Here is a 17173-nt window from a genome sequence, read left to right as displayed (position 1 = left end):
AGTGTTTTGAATTTGGGCCATTATGATGTTGAATATCTTTTCATGTTTGCCACCCGTGTATCTTCTTTGGTGAGGTGTCTACTCAAGTCTTTTTAAACTGCTTTGTTCATTTTCTTATTGCTGAGTTTTAAGAGATTCTTTTTAAGTGGTATATTTTTGGGTAATAGTCCTTTATCAGATGTGTCTTTTACAAATACTTTCTTCCAGTCTGTGGAGCCTGTGGAGTCTGAGATGAGGGTCTTATTCTCTAGAGGCAATTTCTTTTTTATACTTTCCTGAGTTATTGAAATTTTCCATGATGAAAATGTATGATTTTATTTATTTATTTTAGTTTGGGCTGCGTTGGTTGTTCGTTGCTGCATTCGGGCTTTCCCTAGTTGCGGCGAGCGCGGGCTTCTCTTGTTGCGGAGCACGGGCTCTAGGCGTGCGGGCTTCAGTAGTTGTGGCTCATAGGCTCCAGAGCGCAGGCTCAGTAGTTGTGGTGCACGGGCTTAGTTGCTCCGCGGCATGTGAGATCTTCCCGGACCAGGGCTCGAACCCGTGTCCCCTGCATTGGCAGGCGGATTCTTAACCACTGCACCACCAGGGAAGTCCGAAAATGTATAATTTTTAACAACAGAAAAAATTATTTTTAGAGCTCTAACATTTTGCTTTGATATATATATATATATATTTTTTTTTTTTTTTTTTTGAAGAGCAAATATCAATTCTCAGAGGAAATAGTTAAATCTTCTGGATTGAAACAAGGACTATGCCACTTGAAACTAAATGTGAAAACAAGAGCAAGGAGTTAAAAAAAAAAAAAAGAGGATGTTTGTGCCTTACAAATAAAAACCACCCAGAGGCAGACCAGGAACGAACAGGAGAGCAAATATAAGCACCAGGATATACAGCTGGCATAGACGATCACTGACCTACTTAAGGAAGACTATTATTGTTATCTAGGGTAGAAACATGACCTTTAAATTTATTATAACACTTAGAAGAGAGCCTTATGTAGGAAACATACAATTCAGCCCATCTCCAATTTTCCTTTCTTCAGGTACCATTCTAGCAAGCTGCTAAGATGTTTTGAAGGTACGTTTTAAAGGTTTCCCTTAATGGCTTAGTGTTTAGGATAATGGCCTTGCTTTCATGAAGTGGAGTACACAAAACCAAGAGATTTGATAACTTATCACGATCTAATTCTTTAGAAAGATCATTCTGGTTGCTGTATGGAGGGTGGATTGAGAGTGGCGAGGAGTGCAATGTGGGGACCAGAGCTTACTGCAGCTCACCCTGGGTGGGATTCTGAACGTGATGTGAAGTCAAGGTGACGCGGCTCAGAGAGTGAGTGGTCATGGCGTGTGAGTGAATTAGAGGAATCAAGGGTGGATGGATGGTGGTGTCATCTACTGAGATGGGGGAAGGTTCGGGGTGGCGGGGGAGAGGATTAGGGGTGGACAAGCAGTGGTCCTCTTGGGTCACGTCAAATGTGAGATCTTAGATTTCCAAGTGGGCACATGGGAGAGGCTGCCGTGCCGGGTGGTGAGTCTGGAGCTCACGGGAGGGGTGAGGGCTGGGGGTGTCCTTTGGGAATTGTCAGGCATTGGTGACAGTAAAGTCATGGGAATGGATCAGGTTTCCCAGGAGCATAGAAGAGGTCTGGGGACCGAGCCCTGTGGCTCTCTGCCATTTCAGGTCTGGAAGAGAAGGGCCCAGAGGAGAGAAGATGTGAGGGAGGAAGGAGGACTAGGGGAATGTGCTGGCATGGCGGCTGGAGGACGAGGGCCTTCAGGAAGGAAGGTGGCGCCTGCTCCCAGGGACCGAATCTGGAGAATTAACCCAGAGGGTGAGGCCTACCGGGGACGGGAGGGATGGTGGGTTTAAGTCGGCTCTTCTTAGAGGAAGCTGAGGGGTAAGGCACATGCTGCTTGGGGCCACATGGGCCGCAGTGCGAGCTCCAGGTGCTCAGGGCCAGCGTGAAGGGCAGACGAGGCTTGCCCGGAGGGGACCCTGGACAGTGGGAGCCGTGGGGACGGACGCATATGGTCCTCGAGCTGTGCCCGCTGGTCTGCCGGGGGCATGGGGCTGATTTTGCAGAGTGCTCGGAGCACAGCAAGAACGAAGACTCTCAGGTCCCGTGTTTGGGATTTGGCAGAGTGGGGTGGGGGAGGCACTGGAGACACCCTCCACCGGGAGCGGCTTGTATCCTGGGGGGAGCGGGCTGGGGGGAAGGCAGGCTGGGCAGGACGGCAGTGGCCCATGGAGGCTGGGCAGGGGCGGGCGGGCACCAGGCAGCAAGTTGGGCCTGTATTCAGAGGGACGAGGGAGCCACCTGATCACATAGGCTGTGGGTAACACAGCGGATGACACCAGGCGCTGGTCAAACCTGAGGGTGCGGGTCTCTAAGCGCGCAGAGAAGCTGGTGTTTGAGGGGAAAGAAAGGGAGATGGAATGTCCAGTTAAGCCTCTGCTTCCTAGTTTAGGGGGGGCAGCACCCTGGTTGGAGGGCTGGGACCAACAGGCCTTGAGGCCTTGGCACAAGCAGAGAGCTCAGAGGCCAGGGCCGTGGAGCCCAGGTCAACCCCCCCCCCCCATTTTCTAAACCAGGGAAACGGGGTCACGTCTTTTCTTCCCCTTCACTCCCAACACTTCTGCCAGCCCTGCGCCACCCTCTTCCTTTTCAAACTGAAAGAGCACCTGCGGCCACCTGGGTGGGGGGACACTGACAGGCCACCCTCTGCCACCCCTTCCCTGCACCCCAGCTTTAACATCCCCCCACCCCCAGACCTCCTGGGACGGGAAGTTGTGAACACAGTGAGTGGAGTAAACAGCACCAGCAGTCCGAGCCCGGTTTCCAGCTCCATCTTAGTCACCTGCCAGCTATGAGGCCCTGGGTGATGCTTTGATCTGAGCTTGCACCTGCATAACAAGGAAGATGGCACTGAGTCTGAGAAGTATAAGGCATCAAGGCTGGAGAGAGCTCTGGTTTTTGGTTTCCGATTTGAGAACAGTGTCAGCTCCTGGGAACAAAATGAAACCAGTTTCTGCAGAGCTGTGTGAAGAGGTGAACTGACCAGGGTCGTACCTGCTGCCTATTCGAACCAGACACGAACCTCTGCTGTGGTCACTACTCATGACACACTGGTTTCCAAAGTCTGTGGGACTCCTCCAAGGCGGGTCCTCCCGGCAGCAGAGGCGGCATCTTCAGAGGACACACACAGGCCGGCACAGGCCTTTACCCTCAGCTCTGCCACACACCCGCCGGGTGATCCTGGGCGAGTCATGTGATGTTTCCAGATCTCAGATGCCTCAGCCGGTGAAGAGGGGATCAGACTAAACTCTCTGTGTTCCAGGCCTGACTTTATTGATTTGTCTCTCCTGGCCCTGCCCAGAGAAGGAGGGAAACAAGACCCCCACCCCTGCCCCCAGCAGCAGCTACAGAGAAATCTGAATTCCGTGGAAGGTTAGCTGAATTCTTCGAAGGTAGCTGATTTTGTCTCACCTTCTGGGTTACTCAGCAGCACAAACATTACCAGAGACTGTAATGCTGTCTCCTCTCTTAAGGGGCAGGGATGTAGTTAACCAACTGGCCCTTGCTGGAAATTCTCAGGGTCGGGCCACGTGGAGTGGCTTCACTGGGGACCTGGGAACATCTTTCTCACTGCCTCAGCTCAGGGTGGAAAACACGTTCGTGTGCCTGGGAAAGAGGACAGGTGAAGGAAGCAGATGATGGTAGAGGGAGACATACAGGGAAAGGAAAGTAGAGGGAGGAAAAGGCTGTGTGGATTAAACCAGAATCCAGATTAGTCCGATCCTGTCGCCAAACTGTAACAGAGGACACAAATGTTGAATTTAGGCAAAAGGTTTGTGTATCTGTGAGAAGGTAGAGAGCAAATCATCTATATTTCATAAACATTCTGCCTTTATTTTGAAAAGTGAAGACTGGGGGTTCAGAGTAGGTTAAGAGATTGAAAAGTTGGAAACATTAGGATCCTGGAATTTCATTAAGTTCTTTTTCTTTTTAACTTCTGCTTCTTTAGTGAAAAATTTCACTTATCTTCAAAAAGATACGCAAAGAATATAATGAATTCTCATGATCTCTCATCCTGCTTTAGCAATTCTCAACTGCTGGCCAACCTGGTTTCATTTTTATCCCTAACCATGCTCCTGCCCTGTAATTTTGAAGGAAATCTCAGACCTCATACAATTTTATCGGCTCAGTGGCTAAGAATCCTCCTGCCCACGCAGGAGACACGGGTTGGAGCCCTGGTCTGGGAAGATCCCACACGCCGCGGAGCAACTAAGCCCGTGCGCCACAACTACTGAGCCTGCGCTCTAGAGCCCACGAGCCACAACTACTGAGCCCACGCGCCTAGAGCCCATGCTCCGCAGTAAGAGAAGCCCCCGCTTGCCACAACTAGAGAAAGCCTGCATGCAGCAATGAAGACCCAATACAGCCAAATATAAACAAATTTATATTAAAAAAAACCCCATATCTAGGGGACTTTAAATATCCAGTCTACCCTGGATATTTCGGATTGTCTTATTTAAAAACAATTTGATTTAGGATCCAAGTAAGTCCATACATTGCAATGGTTTGACATGTCTCTTAAGTCATAGATACCTCCATCTTTCAATTTTATTTTGTTGAAGAAACTGTCATTTGTCTTAATTTCCTGCAGATGCAACTCAGGCTGATTTTCTTGGCAAGACTGCTTAGGTGGTGGGGGCACCACTGTCAAGAGGTACTCTGTGTCTGGTGGTCTTTAGTAATGGCTGAAATATAGATCCATCAATCCACCAGGGCTTACAAAATGGTGATATTCTATCATGCCTTCTTCATTAATTAGCTGTGCTACTGCTATAAAGAAAATCTTCCCTTCCTCAGCTGTTCAGTTACCCTGAGATACGGTTTGTAGAGGAAAGGGCAGAATAAATGCTTGATTTTTTTTTAATCAGTTCTCAAAGGAGTCAGTTGGTTTCATGAGATACTCCAAAGGCGATTTAAAAGGTTGTGCTTTTTCTTACAGAATCATTTTGAAGCTATGGATTTAAACATTTATTCCCTAGTGGATGCTCCCATTGTCTCAAAGCATTCATGCTAAATAAGATTATGTACCACCAGACCTGAGGAAACCACCATATCTGGTAAGTTCCTCAGACCTGCAGTTGGTTCTGGAGTTGCTCAAATATGCAAGCAAAACCCCAAACTCCTCTGATCTAGGAAGTTCTAGACTCTAGGACTGAGGGAGATTTTCTTTGCTAGGATATTCCTCTCTCGGGTATTAGCTTCAATGGACAAAGGAATGTGATTCTTTCAAGGGTGTTCGCTAATGCTGATTAAGAAAAGCCCAAGTTTGCAGGTTGAGGTATCACCTACTTTGAATCCCAGGACTTCTAACCCTAACAGACAATACTACCCACAAGTTTCCCCTTTAGGGACAGGCAGGAGTTCTAATAAGGAAGAGAACTGGAGAGATGCCCACTTTGGTCTGTATCTCAGTCATCAAGACTGACAGATGGGAGCCTTAGCCAGGCATTTGAAGATGGCTGTAAAATGAATTCAGTAACATTAGTGTTAGCCATACATATACTGTAGAAAACCAAGTACTGTGCTGGGTCTGCACGTTTACTCAAGCACTAAACATAAAGTAGAGCTAAGCCAGCACAAGAGTGGCGAGTCGCCTCCTGGATCAGCTGAGGAAATGCCAGTCTTAATACATTCAAGGGTGATTTAGTGACACTGGTGTCCCACTGGCTGACAGTTAATCCAGATGCCCGAGCTTCCCCTCCCACCTGTGTGCACACATCCTAGGTTAAGCCCTCCGTTTAGAGAGACTACCCTTTGCTCAAAATATACAAACACACTCATGGAAAGAAGTTAAAAGAGAAACTGGACTTACTTCAACTCAGACTCTGAAGAGTTTAAAGGCAAACTGAGAAGCTAATAGATATATGTCAGTACTTACTATATAGCATTTACATAATGGCTACTGGCTAGATCAGTGATTACTAAGTGCTGACCCAAGGAATTCACTGTATCAGAATCACTAGGGGGGAGTGTTTACAAATATAAATTATCAGCCCTCTACTCCCACCCCCCCAGATACTGACTCAGTGAAACAGGTGTGGGAATTGGGGGAGGGGAGCTAGGGGGTGAGGCTCAGTTACCTTTATTTTTTTCAAAGTACCCCCCGTGACTCTGATGCCCAAACAGGCTTGAGAACTACTAGGCTAAATCATCAGATGTTCTCAAATATAGATGCAATTTATGAAGAGTGTTCATTCTACACAATTATTCAGTTTCTGGGTCTTATTTTTTCCCTTGAGTGAACCCAAGGAAGCTAGAGTTTTCAGTGGAACATCATTTCATTAATATTAGAACTACTATTGTTTCTACAACTTCAGAGGCTGATCAACATAATTCTGGAAGAGACTGTATCTTATAACATCTCTAGAAATGATTAGAAATCTTGCTGATTTTTCAGATCACAACCACTGGTATAATCTACACTACTGACTTTGAATGTCCAGAGTTAGAAACCTGATATACCTAAATTAAAATCAGAAATTAATCAAATTAATGAGGATGCTTTGCTAATAGCTTTACTATTGTATCCAGAAAGTGGCCAGATGTTCAGCTGTCTTCAATTCAACTGCTGTTTCTGATTATAATGTGTTCTAAATGGTTTAATAAGATTCAAAAAACTTGACCTAATTGAATCTTTCTCTTACTTTTCAATGAATTTCAAAGATGTAAGTATTTATGACTTTTTAAAAAACTTTGTGAGGCTTGCCATCACCTCCTTTGCTATACCAACGCATTCTGGCAAACGTCCCCGAAACATCCACCAGCCAAGAAACCTTTAAGGGTGATTATGTGTGTGACTTTTTTTTTTTAATTGTATAATTCATTTATACAGAGAAATCATTTGGATTTAACTATTTACAGTCTTTTTCAATTTTCATTTCCACTGGCCAAATATAGTTCACATAATAGTCAACATTTACTTGAGCTGATCACCATTACAAATCTGCCATGACACAGGGCTTTTAGCCCCCCCGCCTTAAAGACTACGATCTCATTTGAACAGAAACATTTCATAGTAAAAGATTCACCAGTCTCTTATGAATACATCTGCCAAAACTGATCTCATATGGTCAAATTTTCAACACATTTTCTTTTCAAACCCATTATTTGCAAGTACTGTAAACCAAGGCAAATACAGTTCACTTCCCTCAAGCCTTCTACAACTTACTACACACTCTCAAGTTTAGCTTTTACTATCTTTCATAAATGTCTGACACAACCAGACATTTTTTACTTTAAGACAAAACTACACTCTTTTTCCCTCTTTTTTTTTTTTTTTTTTTTTTAATACTTATTACCAGCCAACTGCCTTCCCTCTTGCTTTTCAGACAATATTAACTTTCCATGAAATCCTTAAGGTGGTTTTCTTTCAGTAGTCCAAAATATACTGAGTCATTTCATGTATGTTCTAACCCTGAAATACTACACTTTAAAAATTGCAATTTTCTTAACTGGCTCAAAAACAGTATGGCTTGATTTCACTTGGTAAAGTTAATATGATTTAAAAATACACACACAAACACACACACACACACACACACACACAGACACACACACACACACATTTTTAATCAAGGAAGAAAAACACTTTAAAGACATGCCAATTTGAAAAGGCAACAAAGTAAAAAAATAAAAGCAAATACTAAAAACTACTTTACAATGGAAAAATTAAATAATTGGCAGGTTAAATCAATGAAAAATGAGGAATGTGCAGTGAAAAACAAACTAATAAAAAGCATTCCAGTTGGTAAAATGGAAAACCTATTAAGTTTTGTTTTTCCAAGAAACTTATGTTTCAACATAAATTCTGAAATATTACAAACATATATTCCAAGTAGATCTTAGATGCTGATGTTAAAATTTCAAATTCTGCATGCAAAATTTATCAAATAAACACTGGTAAAATCCTGGTATTTGCAAAATTTTAAGCTTTGGCCAATATTATAAATATCACAATTGGTATTAAAAAGTCATGATGAATGCAGAATGAAGAGAAAACCCATTTCATAAGTATTTCATTTGATTAAAAATACCAGACTTACATGTTCTAGATGATCTGAGGAAAAAAAAAGACTGCAGTTTAACAGTAATCTGTATATATATCTTTAGCTGCCATTAAAAAAAATAAAAAAATAAAAAACAACCACCAAAACCCAACCAAAAACAGAAAATGTGAAGACTGGTATTAAGTAACCCTGCAAAGCTCCCATACTCACATTACAAGAAAGAACAACTGTACACAGTTATAAATAAAGTCTCTCCCCTGGTTACCACAGAGCTTCCTTTACACCAGTGTCTCTTTCCGCTTGCCACCGACCTGGGCTTTGTCCCTGGCTTTTCGGAGGCCAGCCTGGGCTCGGGGCGCTTTCATGCCCTTAGCGTCGTCTGCTGTGTGCACTGGGGTGACACTTTCGGAAGCGTCTCCATCAACTTCCACCTGAGTCACGCTGGATGCCGTGGACGCCCGTCTCTGGGCCCTGGCATTGCTGGCAGGGGGGCAGTTCTCTCCGTACTCCTCGTGGGGCTCCGGCAAGCCCTGCAGCTCAGAGGGGCTGGTGGCCTGCCGGGAAGGGGCCATGGCAGCTCGGATACAATTGAACCACTGCTGCTTGTGGAACACATCATTGGCTTGTAGAGTGTGGGACTGGCCTGGAGAGGGGTCTTGGAAGCGAACTCGAAAGATATTTTTAGCTAGGAAAAAAAAATTAAAAAATGGAAATCAGACTTAAAAAGTTTATTCTAGATAAAGTGAATATGGGTGCTGGTATTTATACAGCATGCACATCTGTTAGGCAGATACATTACATAGTGCCTAAATGTTACTTATTAGGTACATGTGCTGGTGTCAGAGCAGCACAGCACCTGCCAACTCAAGGAGTGTAATAGGTATAGGATGATGGAACCCATTTCATTTTTAGTTTTTTGTGTGCGGACAGAATTCTTAAAGATTACAACTGAGTTTATGATTATTGAAACTATTTTAAAGCATGTATTTTTACCTTTATCTGAATTGCTGAAAGCCCCTCGAAAGGACCCTCCCATCCTCACGTCTCCATCCTGCAGGTCTTCCAAGACCAGCTCCTGGATTGGGATTGGCTGCCGGTAAACCTGGTAGGAGTGACGCTCGTTTCGTGTAACAGGCCGAGTCAAAACCAAGATGTCTTGAAACAGGAAAATGTAGAGTTTCTGGAGAAATGAGAGAAAAAAAAAATGCTTCCTAAATACGGAACTTTGTGACTTTAAGTGACTGAAATCCATTGTAAAAACAACTTGATTTGATCTTACTAATTTCATCAAATTGATTTACTAAGATCCCCCTTACAAATGACTTCACAAAGATGGTGATTTTAAAGCTATGTATGTTCTCCTAGGAGAGCTTTTGTCATCACAGACTACATACAACTTTTTTATCCGTGTGTAACATTAGATTCAGCAGCAGCTGAGCAAACGCTACACACCACAAAGACCTGACTGTCGGTGGTAACGTGACTGGAACACCAGGACCATACACCGCAGTCTTCTAACAGGGTGAGAATTTAAAAATGTAAGCTGGTAAAAATGTTAATTGTTCTGTTTTGTCCCACATAAATTTAAGCTTTTATAGAACAATGAGGCCTCATGATAGAAATCAGAGATGAAAGATTAACTCTTTCCAAAAAGAACCTCAACTTACAAATTGGGCTTCTGAAAAGCACGTAATGAAATAAAAATACCATCCCATGCTTATACTTAGTTCTAGCAGGTACCTTTGTAATTAAGATTTAAAAAATAAGTTTGCTCTCATTCAATCTGCTGCAAAAATTTGTTTAGTAGTGCTAAAAACTACTTCTATTACTATAAACTCTTCAAAAAATTTTTTTATTAAACATCATAAAACTAATAATTTATTTAGAAAGGAACCCCTAGGCTAACAAGTTGATTTATGCTTCAAAACTAAAAAATAAATGATTACTGATTCTCCACCAAGACATTTAACTTATTCAGTAATGACAGAAACCAAATGTTTGCTTTACCAAAGCTGATAACATAAAATCCAGTTACCTTCTTTCAGTATGTGATGAGTTTATTTTACAAACCTGCTTCATAATCAATGTGGAAAAAAATTAAACAGTGGGAAAAGGGCAGTAACTGCTCACTTCACGTTAGTGTCCAAATGCACTTACATGTCCATTTTTATTTTTCAGTTCCCCATGGCAAAGCAATACTTTGCTTGCTTCAATTCTAGGGTCCTTCTGCTTTTCATCCAGATACTCCAGCTTGTCAATGTAATACTGGCATTCCGATTCACCTTTCTTCAAGTTGATATCAGAGAGAACTCCTTGTATTATCAATATCTAAAAATAATCAAAAAAAATCAATGTAGCATTTTCAGCATATTAGTTTATCCTGTTTCCCTACAGGACTAAAATGTCACATTAAAATGATAAAATGTTAAAGCTTGAAGGGACTCTAGAAATTGGGTACTTCAGCCGTCCCTTCATTTTACAGCCTCCGCCAAATGGGTGATTTGCCCAAAGTCATATAGCTAGCTGATGGAAGAGATCAGATTAGAATCCAGTCTTCTAACTAAAATATAAATATAAAATGTGTTATGTGTTACACATCTCTTTATTAGTGCACAGTGCAGTAACATACGAGAACTTAAAACACAGAAAACTTCACTGTGCTGATTCAACATGCAGACAGTATGAGAGTATCATTGTATATCTTTCTCAGGCAAGCTAATATGTAAACCTGAAAAACATAAGAATCACTTATTGGACTACTTACAGCTTCCTCCAGAAGCTGAACATCAGAGTGGTCTTTTGGAGTGTGTCTAAGAATTTCTTTCAACAGTAAAGGGTATTTAACAAGGCGGCTTCGAGGAATATCTAGGAAGCTCCAAAGATCTAGTTTTCGACTGAAGGGAGACTCAAGACATCGCTGGAGGAAGTCTTGGACTCTTGGATCCTGTTTCTTTTGATCAAGAAGAGCTTTGGCTGCCAGCTGGTTACTGCAGTAGCCTTTGTAGGCATTCAAGCCTGGCAACTGAAGAGTAATAAGAGAAAACAAAGTATAATGAGTTCCTGTTACAATTTAGTCCATTAGTAAGACTATGGACACAAAACACAAAACTTATAGCTATTCTTTTTTTTTTTTTATCAAAAGCTTATTATATGATCCTTTGAGGTTTATCACAGTTCAGAATCAGTTTAACATTTGAAAAACTAATATAATTTACCATAGAATACTTAGAGCTATTCTTGAAAGTTTTAACAAGCTGTGAAAATTTTCCTGCAGGTGATAATGGGGGTTGGATAGTATTTCGGGCGGATCTGAGAATGCCCTTTTTCAATTTCCCTAATGTGGCTAAATCCAAACAAAGACTCATGCCTCCTACTTCCCCCAGCCTCAATTACATGCCGGTCTCCTGTATTCCCAGGACACCTGAGCCCTTCTCTCTCACATTCTTCACCAGCCTTGAGACTGGTTATTTACTGACTGTTCTCTCACTTGACTATAAATGCAGAGACTATCTTTTATCACTGAATCTCTAGTCACCCCTCCTAGAACAGTGGCTGGCACCTGGCAGGCACTCAACTGAGAGAATAAAACAGATAACTGATGGTATATAATGTGGGAATTCTGTCTAAGGAGGAACATATTCTTAAGACAAATGAAACTGCATCATTCATGAAATATTTTTTAAACAGAGACTGTAACTTCTACAGCTATGTAAATTTGTTCAGTTTTAATGCCTTATTTATCTGATTTTAGAATCCAGTAACTGGATCAAATCAATGTGATACTGATCACAAATGAGAAGTCTGGCACATCTGTATAAACCTATCTGAAGGCAACAACTTGCTACATACCCAGTTCACAAGAATGTGACCAATCTGCTCTACTGTTCCACCAGGCTTGGTTGCTTCTCCTATTCTTGCCAACAAATCTGAAGTGTAAAGAAGCAGAAACGCCAATAATAGGTTTAATTAAAAAATAATTCAGGGAGGAGCAAGATTAAGGAGCAGGGGATTAAGAGGTACAAACTACTGTGTATAATATATAGAATATATATAATATAAATAAGCTACAAGGATATATTGTACAGCACAGGGAATATAACCAATATTTCACAGTAACTTTAAATGGAGTATAATCTATAAAAAATCTTAATCTCTATGTTGTACACCTGAAACTAATATAATATTGTAAATCATCCATACTTCAATAAAAATTTTAAAAATATTCAGCACTAAGTTAGAAGTTTAGATTTAAAATTACTTGTTACTGCTGTTCAGAATCCTATGAAAATTAGGTAGCATTATCTTACCTTCATGCAGGGGTATATAAGCGTCCAAATCACCAAATATCTGTGTGAGTTCCTCTTCTGACATAATAGACAACTTTAACATGGGGTCATGGTAGGCCTGTCAGAGGGGAGAAATGTGTCACACAAAGAGATCAAGCAAATAAAACATGATGAGAGATCTGTACTTGAATGCAAGCATGACTAACTATGTAAAACTAGTGTGGATTCTATTTTATACATAAAAGAAATTAAAGTATATGTTAAGCCCAAAATAGACTTACTGATATTCATATTTGAAGAGATGCATCTAATAAACCTCATCTAAAAGAAGTATTCACCAGTAGATATTCTCTACTTTTCAACTTCTAAAGGTAAGAAAATCATCCTTTAGAATTTGTGAAATGTAATTTTTAAAAACTATGGCACATGATAGAAAGTTATTTACTGACCTTTCTTGCAAGCTTGAGATCCTCAATTAAATCCTGTTCACCTCGGGACATTTCATATATTGCCTAAAAAAAAATCCAGCAAACATCATAGATCACTCCTCCCTTTGAGAAACAAAAATTATATACAACTGATATTTATCATTATTTAACTGACATTTTGAACGGCGCTTTTTAAAGTGACTCAGTCTGAAAACTGTAGTTCAGAATGGAATCTCAAATTAGAGGATGCCGTAGGTTTCATAATTCTACCCCATCCGAGTTGTTAAACTGGATGACCACCCCCCATCACAGGTGCTGCTCAGCATGTGTTATGAACGGCACTCAAATACAAAAATGCAAGTTTATCTTGCCATAGGCATTAGTTTGCTATTCTTCTGGCAAAACATATGTTTAAGAATCAGGGTCTATTTTTTTTAGTTTAAGCCAGTACACATGGTCTTGCTACGGAACGTGGCACACCTCCTGACGTTTGATCTCTCTGGAGGTTAAAGACTGCTTCATGCTGACGTCTAACATCTCTGACCACAGGGCACTGCTTCTCCTTTTGGCGGGCGCCGGGACTGTCGATCTGCTGGATAACTTCTGGGCAGAAGCGGGGGATCTGTTGTCACCACGAAGGGTAAATGACTGAAAAGAAAAGAAAGAGGTGAACGAGAAGAAGGTTTGGAGGATACAGGAATTATTATTTTTTTCTTAAAAAAAATAGAAAGACAAATTAAAAGCAAGGTTCTGAGAATTTCTCTATGCATAAAACAATCATTTATCCAAGCTTCTATCTAGCAGTATTCTAAAATATTTATCAGTCAAAATTCTCTCTGTGAATAAAAACTATCCAAGATCTTGCTTTGATATAAGATACAAACTAATATAATGAGGTTATATAAATATTGTTCCAGCAACAATATGCCTTACCAGCATATTCCAAAAAAGGAAAGTTATGTCTAAGTATAATAGTACAAACCTGTTTGTATGACTCAAAGAAAATGCAAGTTTTAGGCTTTTATAAAAAGTCCCCTCACTACATTACTTGTCCCTACCTGTATGGTTTGACCAAATCGTCTGACGGCTCCATTTCTTACAGGAGAGATTAAATTTGCCAAGGATGTGACCCGAGCTAGAGGTCGAACTCTTTTATTGCTTGGCTCCTGTGAAAACAAAAACAAGTTATACTAAATGTGTGTTTAGGTGTAATGATTTCAAACAAGTCTGGACAAAGTTAAGCCCTCTCAAAAACCAGATATTTGTACAGTATAAAATGCAGAAACATGGAACTCTGAAAATGAACGTTGTTTTTCATTGTTGAAATACAAAGAACACTAATGAATAACAGTAATTTATTAAATAATAAATGGTATAAGAAAGGCCAGTCAAATATCTGAACATCACTCTGAGAACATAACATACTATCATTAAACAGAAAAAAAAAACAAAATTAAAACAGTTAGATTCTAAAATCCTTTAGAAGCTTTTAGCTTAATATAGAGAGTTAACTTTTAAAAAATACCTCCTTATTTAGAAAAATTTCAAACATACACAAAAGGGGAGAATAGCATAATGGACCTCATGTACTTATCACTCAGCTTCAACAGTTTTTAGTGTAACAATTTGTTTCATCTCTGCCTCTACTGAAATATTTTAAAGCAAATGCCAGACATTCTATCATTTCACTCCTGAATACTTCAGTTAGAGAATAGCTTTTAAATGAACGCATCTGACATTGGAATGGGTCAGCTCTAAAGGCAGTGAGGTAGGTCCCTGTTGTGGAGGTATTCTAGCACAGTTAGGACAGTGGTTAAGAGGACACTCAGCCTCTGGAATCAGACTGACTGGGTCCAAATCCTGGTTTGGACACTTGATAGGAAACATCCTGGGTCCCAGTTTTCTCATCTGTAAAATGGGGTTAATATTAGAACTTCTCTTATAAAGGTGTTATGAAGATTAAGGTATGTTTAAAGGGCTCAGAACAGTTCTTGGAGCATACTAAGTTTTAGCTATTACTAACATTCTTTCTTAGGAATATTTCTACTTACTATGTAAACGTTGGTATTTATAAATAATTAGATCCTCTTTCATACATTTAATTAACTTCAAGGAAAAATATATACAAATTCAGAAGACATATTATTTTACATGTATTGTTTTTAAAATAATAATAGTATAGCAAACACATCATTTATCATTCAAAGATCTCAAAATTTTACAAATTGCATTACTCTAATTTTACTGCTAGGAAAATGGAGGCATACCATTAGGTGACTCACACAGCTATTGAGATAAAGAAGGCCAGATCATAAAACAGGCCTATCCTTTATGTTGTCTATGGAGCATAATTATTTGTTTGTATTTGGTGCCTTTGACAATTGTGGCATACTTGACAAAATAATTTTAATGAGACTTCAGAAGGATATACGATAAAAAATTATATAAAAATTACCACTTAAAAATGACAGATGAAAAAAATTTTTTCCTAAGAATTCTTTGATATGACCAATCAAAGAACTGATTGGTCATAAAAAAGAGACGAGGAAAGTGAGTAAAAATAATTCCCTAAGAATAATTTAAAAGTAAAGTGGCAGAAAGGGTTAAAATCCTCCGGAAAGAAACTTAAATGATTTGAATATTCAAAGAAGCAATTAGACTTACTAAAGCTCCTAAAGGTATATACACATATGAGGAGGGAATGGGACCCACTAAGGTAAGGAGACTTTGTGGACAACCAACAGAGTTCAGGCCCCTGAGTCCTTAAGAGGTGGTGCTGCAGACCAACCTTCCCCCGCCAAAATAATTAACTCCAAAGTAAAAATGTGACTATAAAGCCACTAATGTGCCAATGTTAAATGAACCAAAAAAGAAGCCTCCGGGATATGTAGTAAAATGACACACTGTGTGGCCAAGGCCATGTGTGGATGCCTTTACCAGACCCATCTGTGCGAGACTGAAGCGACACATGCACGGGCAGAAGGCGGCAGAAGGCATTCCTTTCTCTTGAGTAAAGACAGGACAAAGACGCTTCTGTTTGAATGGGGATATAATTACCTCACAAAGTAAGATATGCCAACGCCAACTAGAAACAAAGCAGTTGTCAGAAAGTTCTGTTCCATAGTTTGGAAAGAGAGGTTAACTCCTCTTCCTTGTTTAGAGCATAACCAATTTGACTTCCTAGTAAATCATAAAATATTTAATTTCAATTTAAAAGTCTTTGGAAAGGTGCTCTTCCCAGTGAATTTGAAAGGAAATGTTAGTTTAGCTGGAAGGAAAAGAATTTTTGATATCTAATTTAATACATAAAATCAAAAAATTCTTATCTTTGGATCAGTACAACTATTAATTTCCTGGTAACTTAAAATTGTTATATTTAAAATTAAAACTACAGAATTTAGATTTAGATAATTAAATGTAAATATATCTAAATCATCTTTCTGAAACTAAAACTCTGAAATGTGGATTTTGTCTCTTTAGGGTGGCAGGATATAATGCTAAGCAGTATTTTGTTATTAAATATGTTCCACAGTCCTTTAGAAACCCACCTATAATCTCACTTCTTCACAAAGGAGATGTTAGTCTCAGGACTGTATCTAATCTAAAACGTCTGGTAAGAGCGCCTGGCTAGCTCAGTCAGTACAGCATGATACTCTTAAATCTCTCTGTACCAAAGTAGTGCTGAATCAGGAGGTACATGGGGGAGGGGGTGGGGTGGGAGGACACCTTGTACTTTTCACACTGGCTTTTAAGATCCAAAAGTAACTTTCCTGCCTTACTAAAAGTTCATATGTGATGAATATTTGGCAGACACAACACAAACTTTTAGCATATATATTTATTTCAAAAGTGTGAAGAATTTTAATGAATAAAATAACTCAAAAAGTGTGACAAATGTAAAGGCATAATACTGAATATGGCTCACCAATTTCAGGAAAAATACATTATTTGAAAAAAATCATACAGACAACTTTTGTGGAAAAGTGTTATGAACTATGCATTCATAGGTCACCTATAGGGTAGGGACAAAAAATTGTCTCTTTATAGGTTAGAATTTGGTCCAGGTGAGCTACAACCAAAAGCAGTTTTTCTTTAGAGGTCTAGATGAGCCACTTTATCTTGGTTTGGTATTTTGAGAGCTGGGATTCTGCCCACCTCTGCCCCTTTGCAGACACAATGCAGGTACAGGGTTTGGAGGTAAAGAAGGAAGAGAGGAGTAGGACTCTACCTATCTTACCATCAGCCAGAATAAGGCTTTCATAATGGTTTCGCTGCTGTGGTTGTTTATTTTTGTTTTGGAGCATTGTTAACAGCATTATGGTAAATACAAGAAGCTTAAAGAACGAGTACAGATACTGAAACTACACACCGTCCTCA

At 40.0% G+C, this 17173-nt stretch overlaps 1 protein-coding gene across 2 annotated transcripts in view; it reads right to left on the bottom strand.

Annotated features, from left to right (window-relative positions):
• Positions 1–7969: 7969 nt before the first annotated feature.
• NET1 (neuroepithelial cell transforming 1) overlaps positions 7970–17173 on the bottom strand; it is a 51287-nt gene continuing 42083 nt past the window's right edge. The window contains exons 4-12 of one of the 2 annotated variants that reach the window (XM_068559596.1): positions 13855–13962; positions 13277–13444; positions 12818–12880; positions 12390–12486; positions 11932–12008; positions 10847–11104; positions 10240–10410; positions 9076–9262; positions 7970–8767 (exon numbers count right to left, since the gene is read on the bottom strand). In XM_068559596.1, the coding sequence (XP_068415697.1) occupies positions 8361–8767; positions 9076–9262; positions 10240–10410; positions 10847–11104; positions 11932–12008; positions 12390–12486; positions 12818–12880; positions 13277–13444; positions 13855–13962 (1536 nt within the window). In that variant the 3' untranslated portion in view covers positions 7970–8360. The remainder of the gene's footprint in view (positions 8768–9075; positions 9263–10239; positions 10411–10846; positions 11105–11931; positions 12009–12389; positions 12487–12817; positions 12881–13276; positions 13445–13854; positions 13963–17173) is intronic. The other variant, XM_068559604.1, reaches the window with a different exon arrangement.

This window comes from Eschrichtius robustus, chromosome 1 (genome assembly GCF_028021215.1).
Source record: "Eschrichtius robustus isolate mEscRob2 chromosome 1, mEscRob2.pri, whole genome shotgun sequence".
NCBI lineage: Eukaryota > Metazoa > Chordata > Mammalia > Artiodactyla > Eschrichtiidae > Eschrichtius > Eschrichtius robustus.
This window is presented reverse-complemented; position numbering and strand designations above follow the sequence as displayed.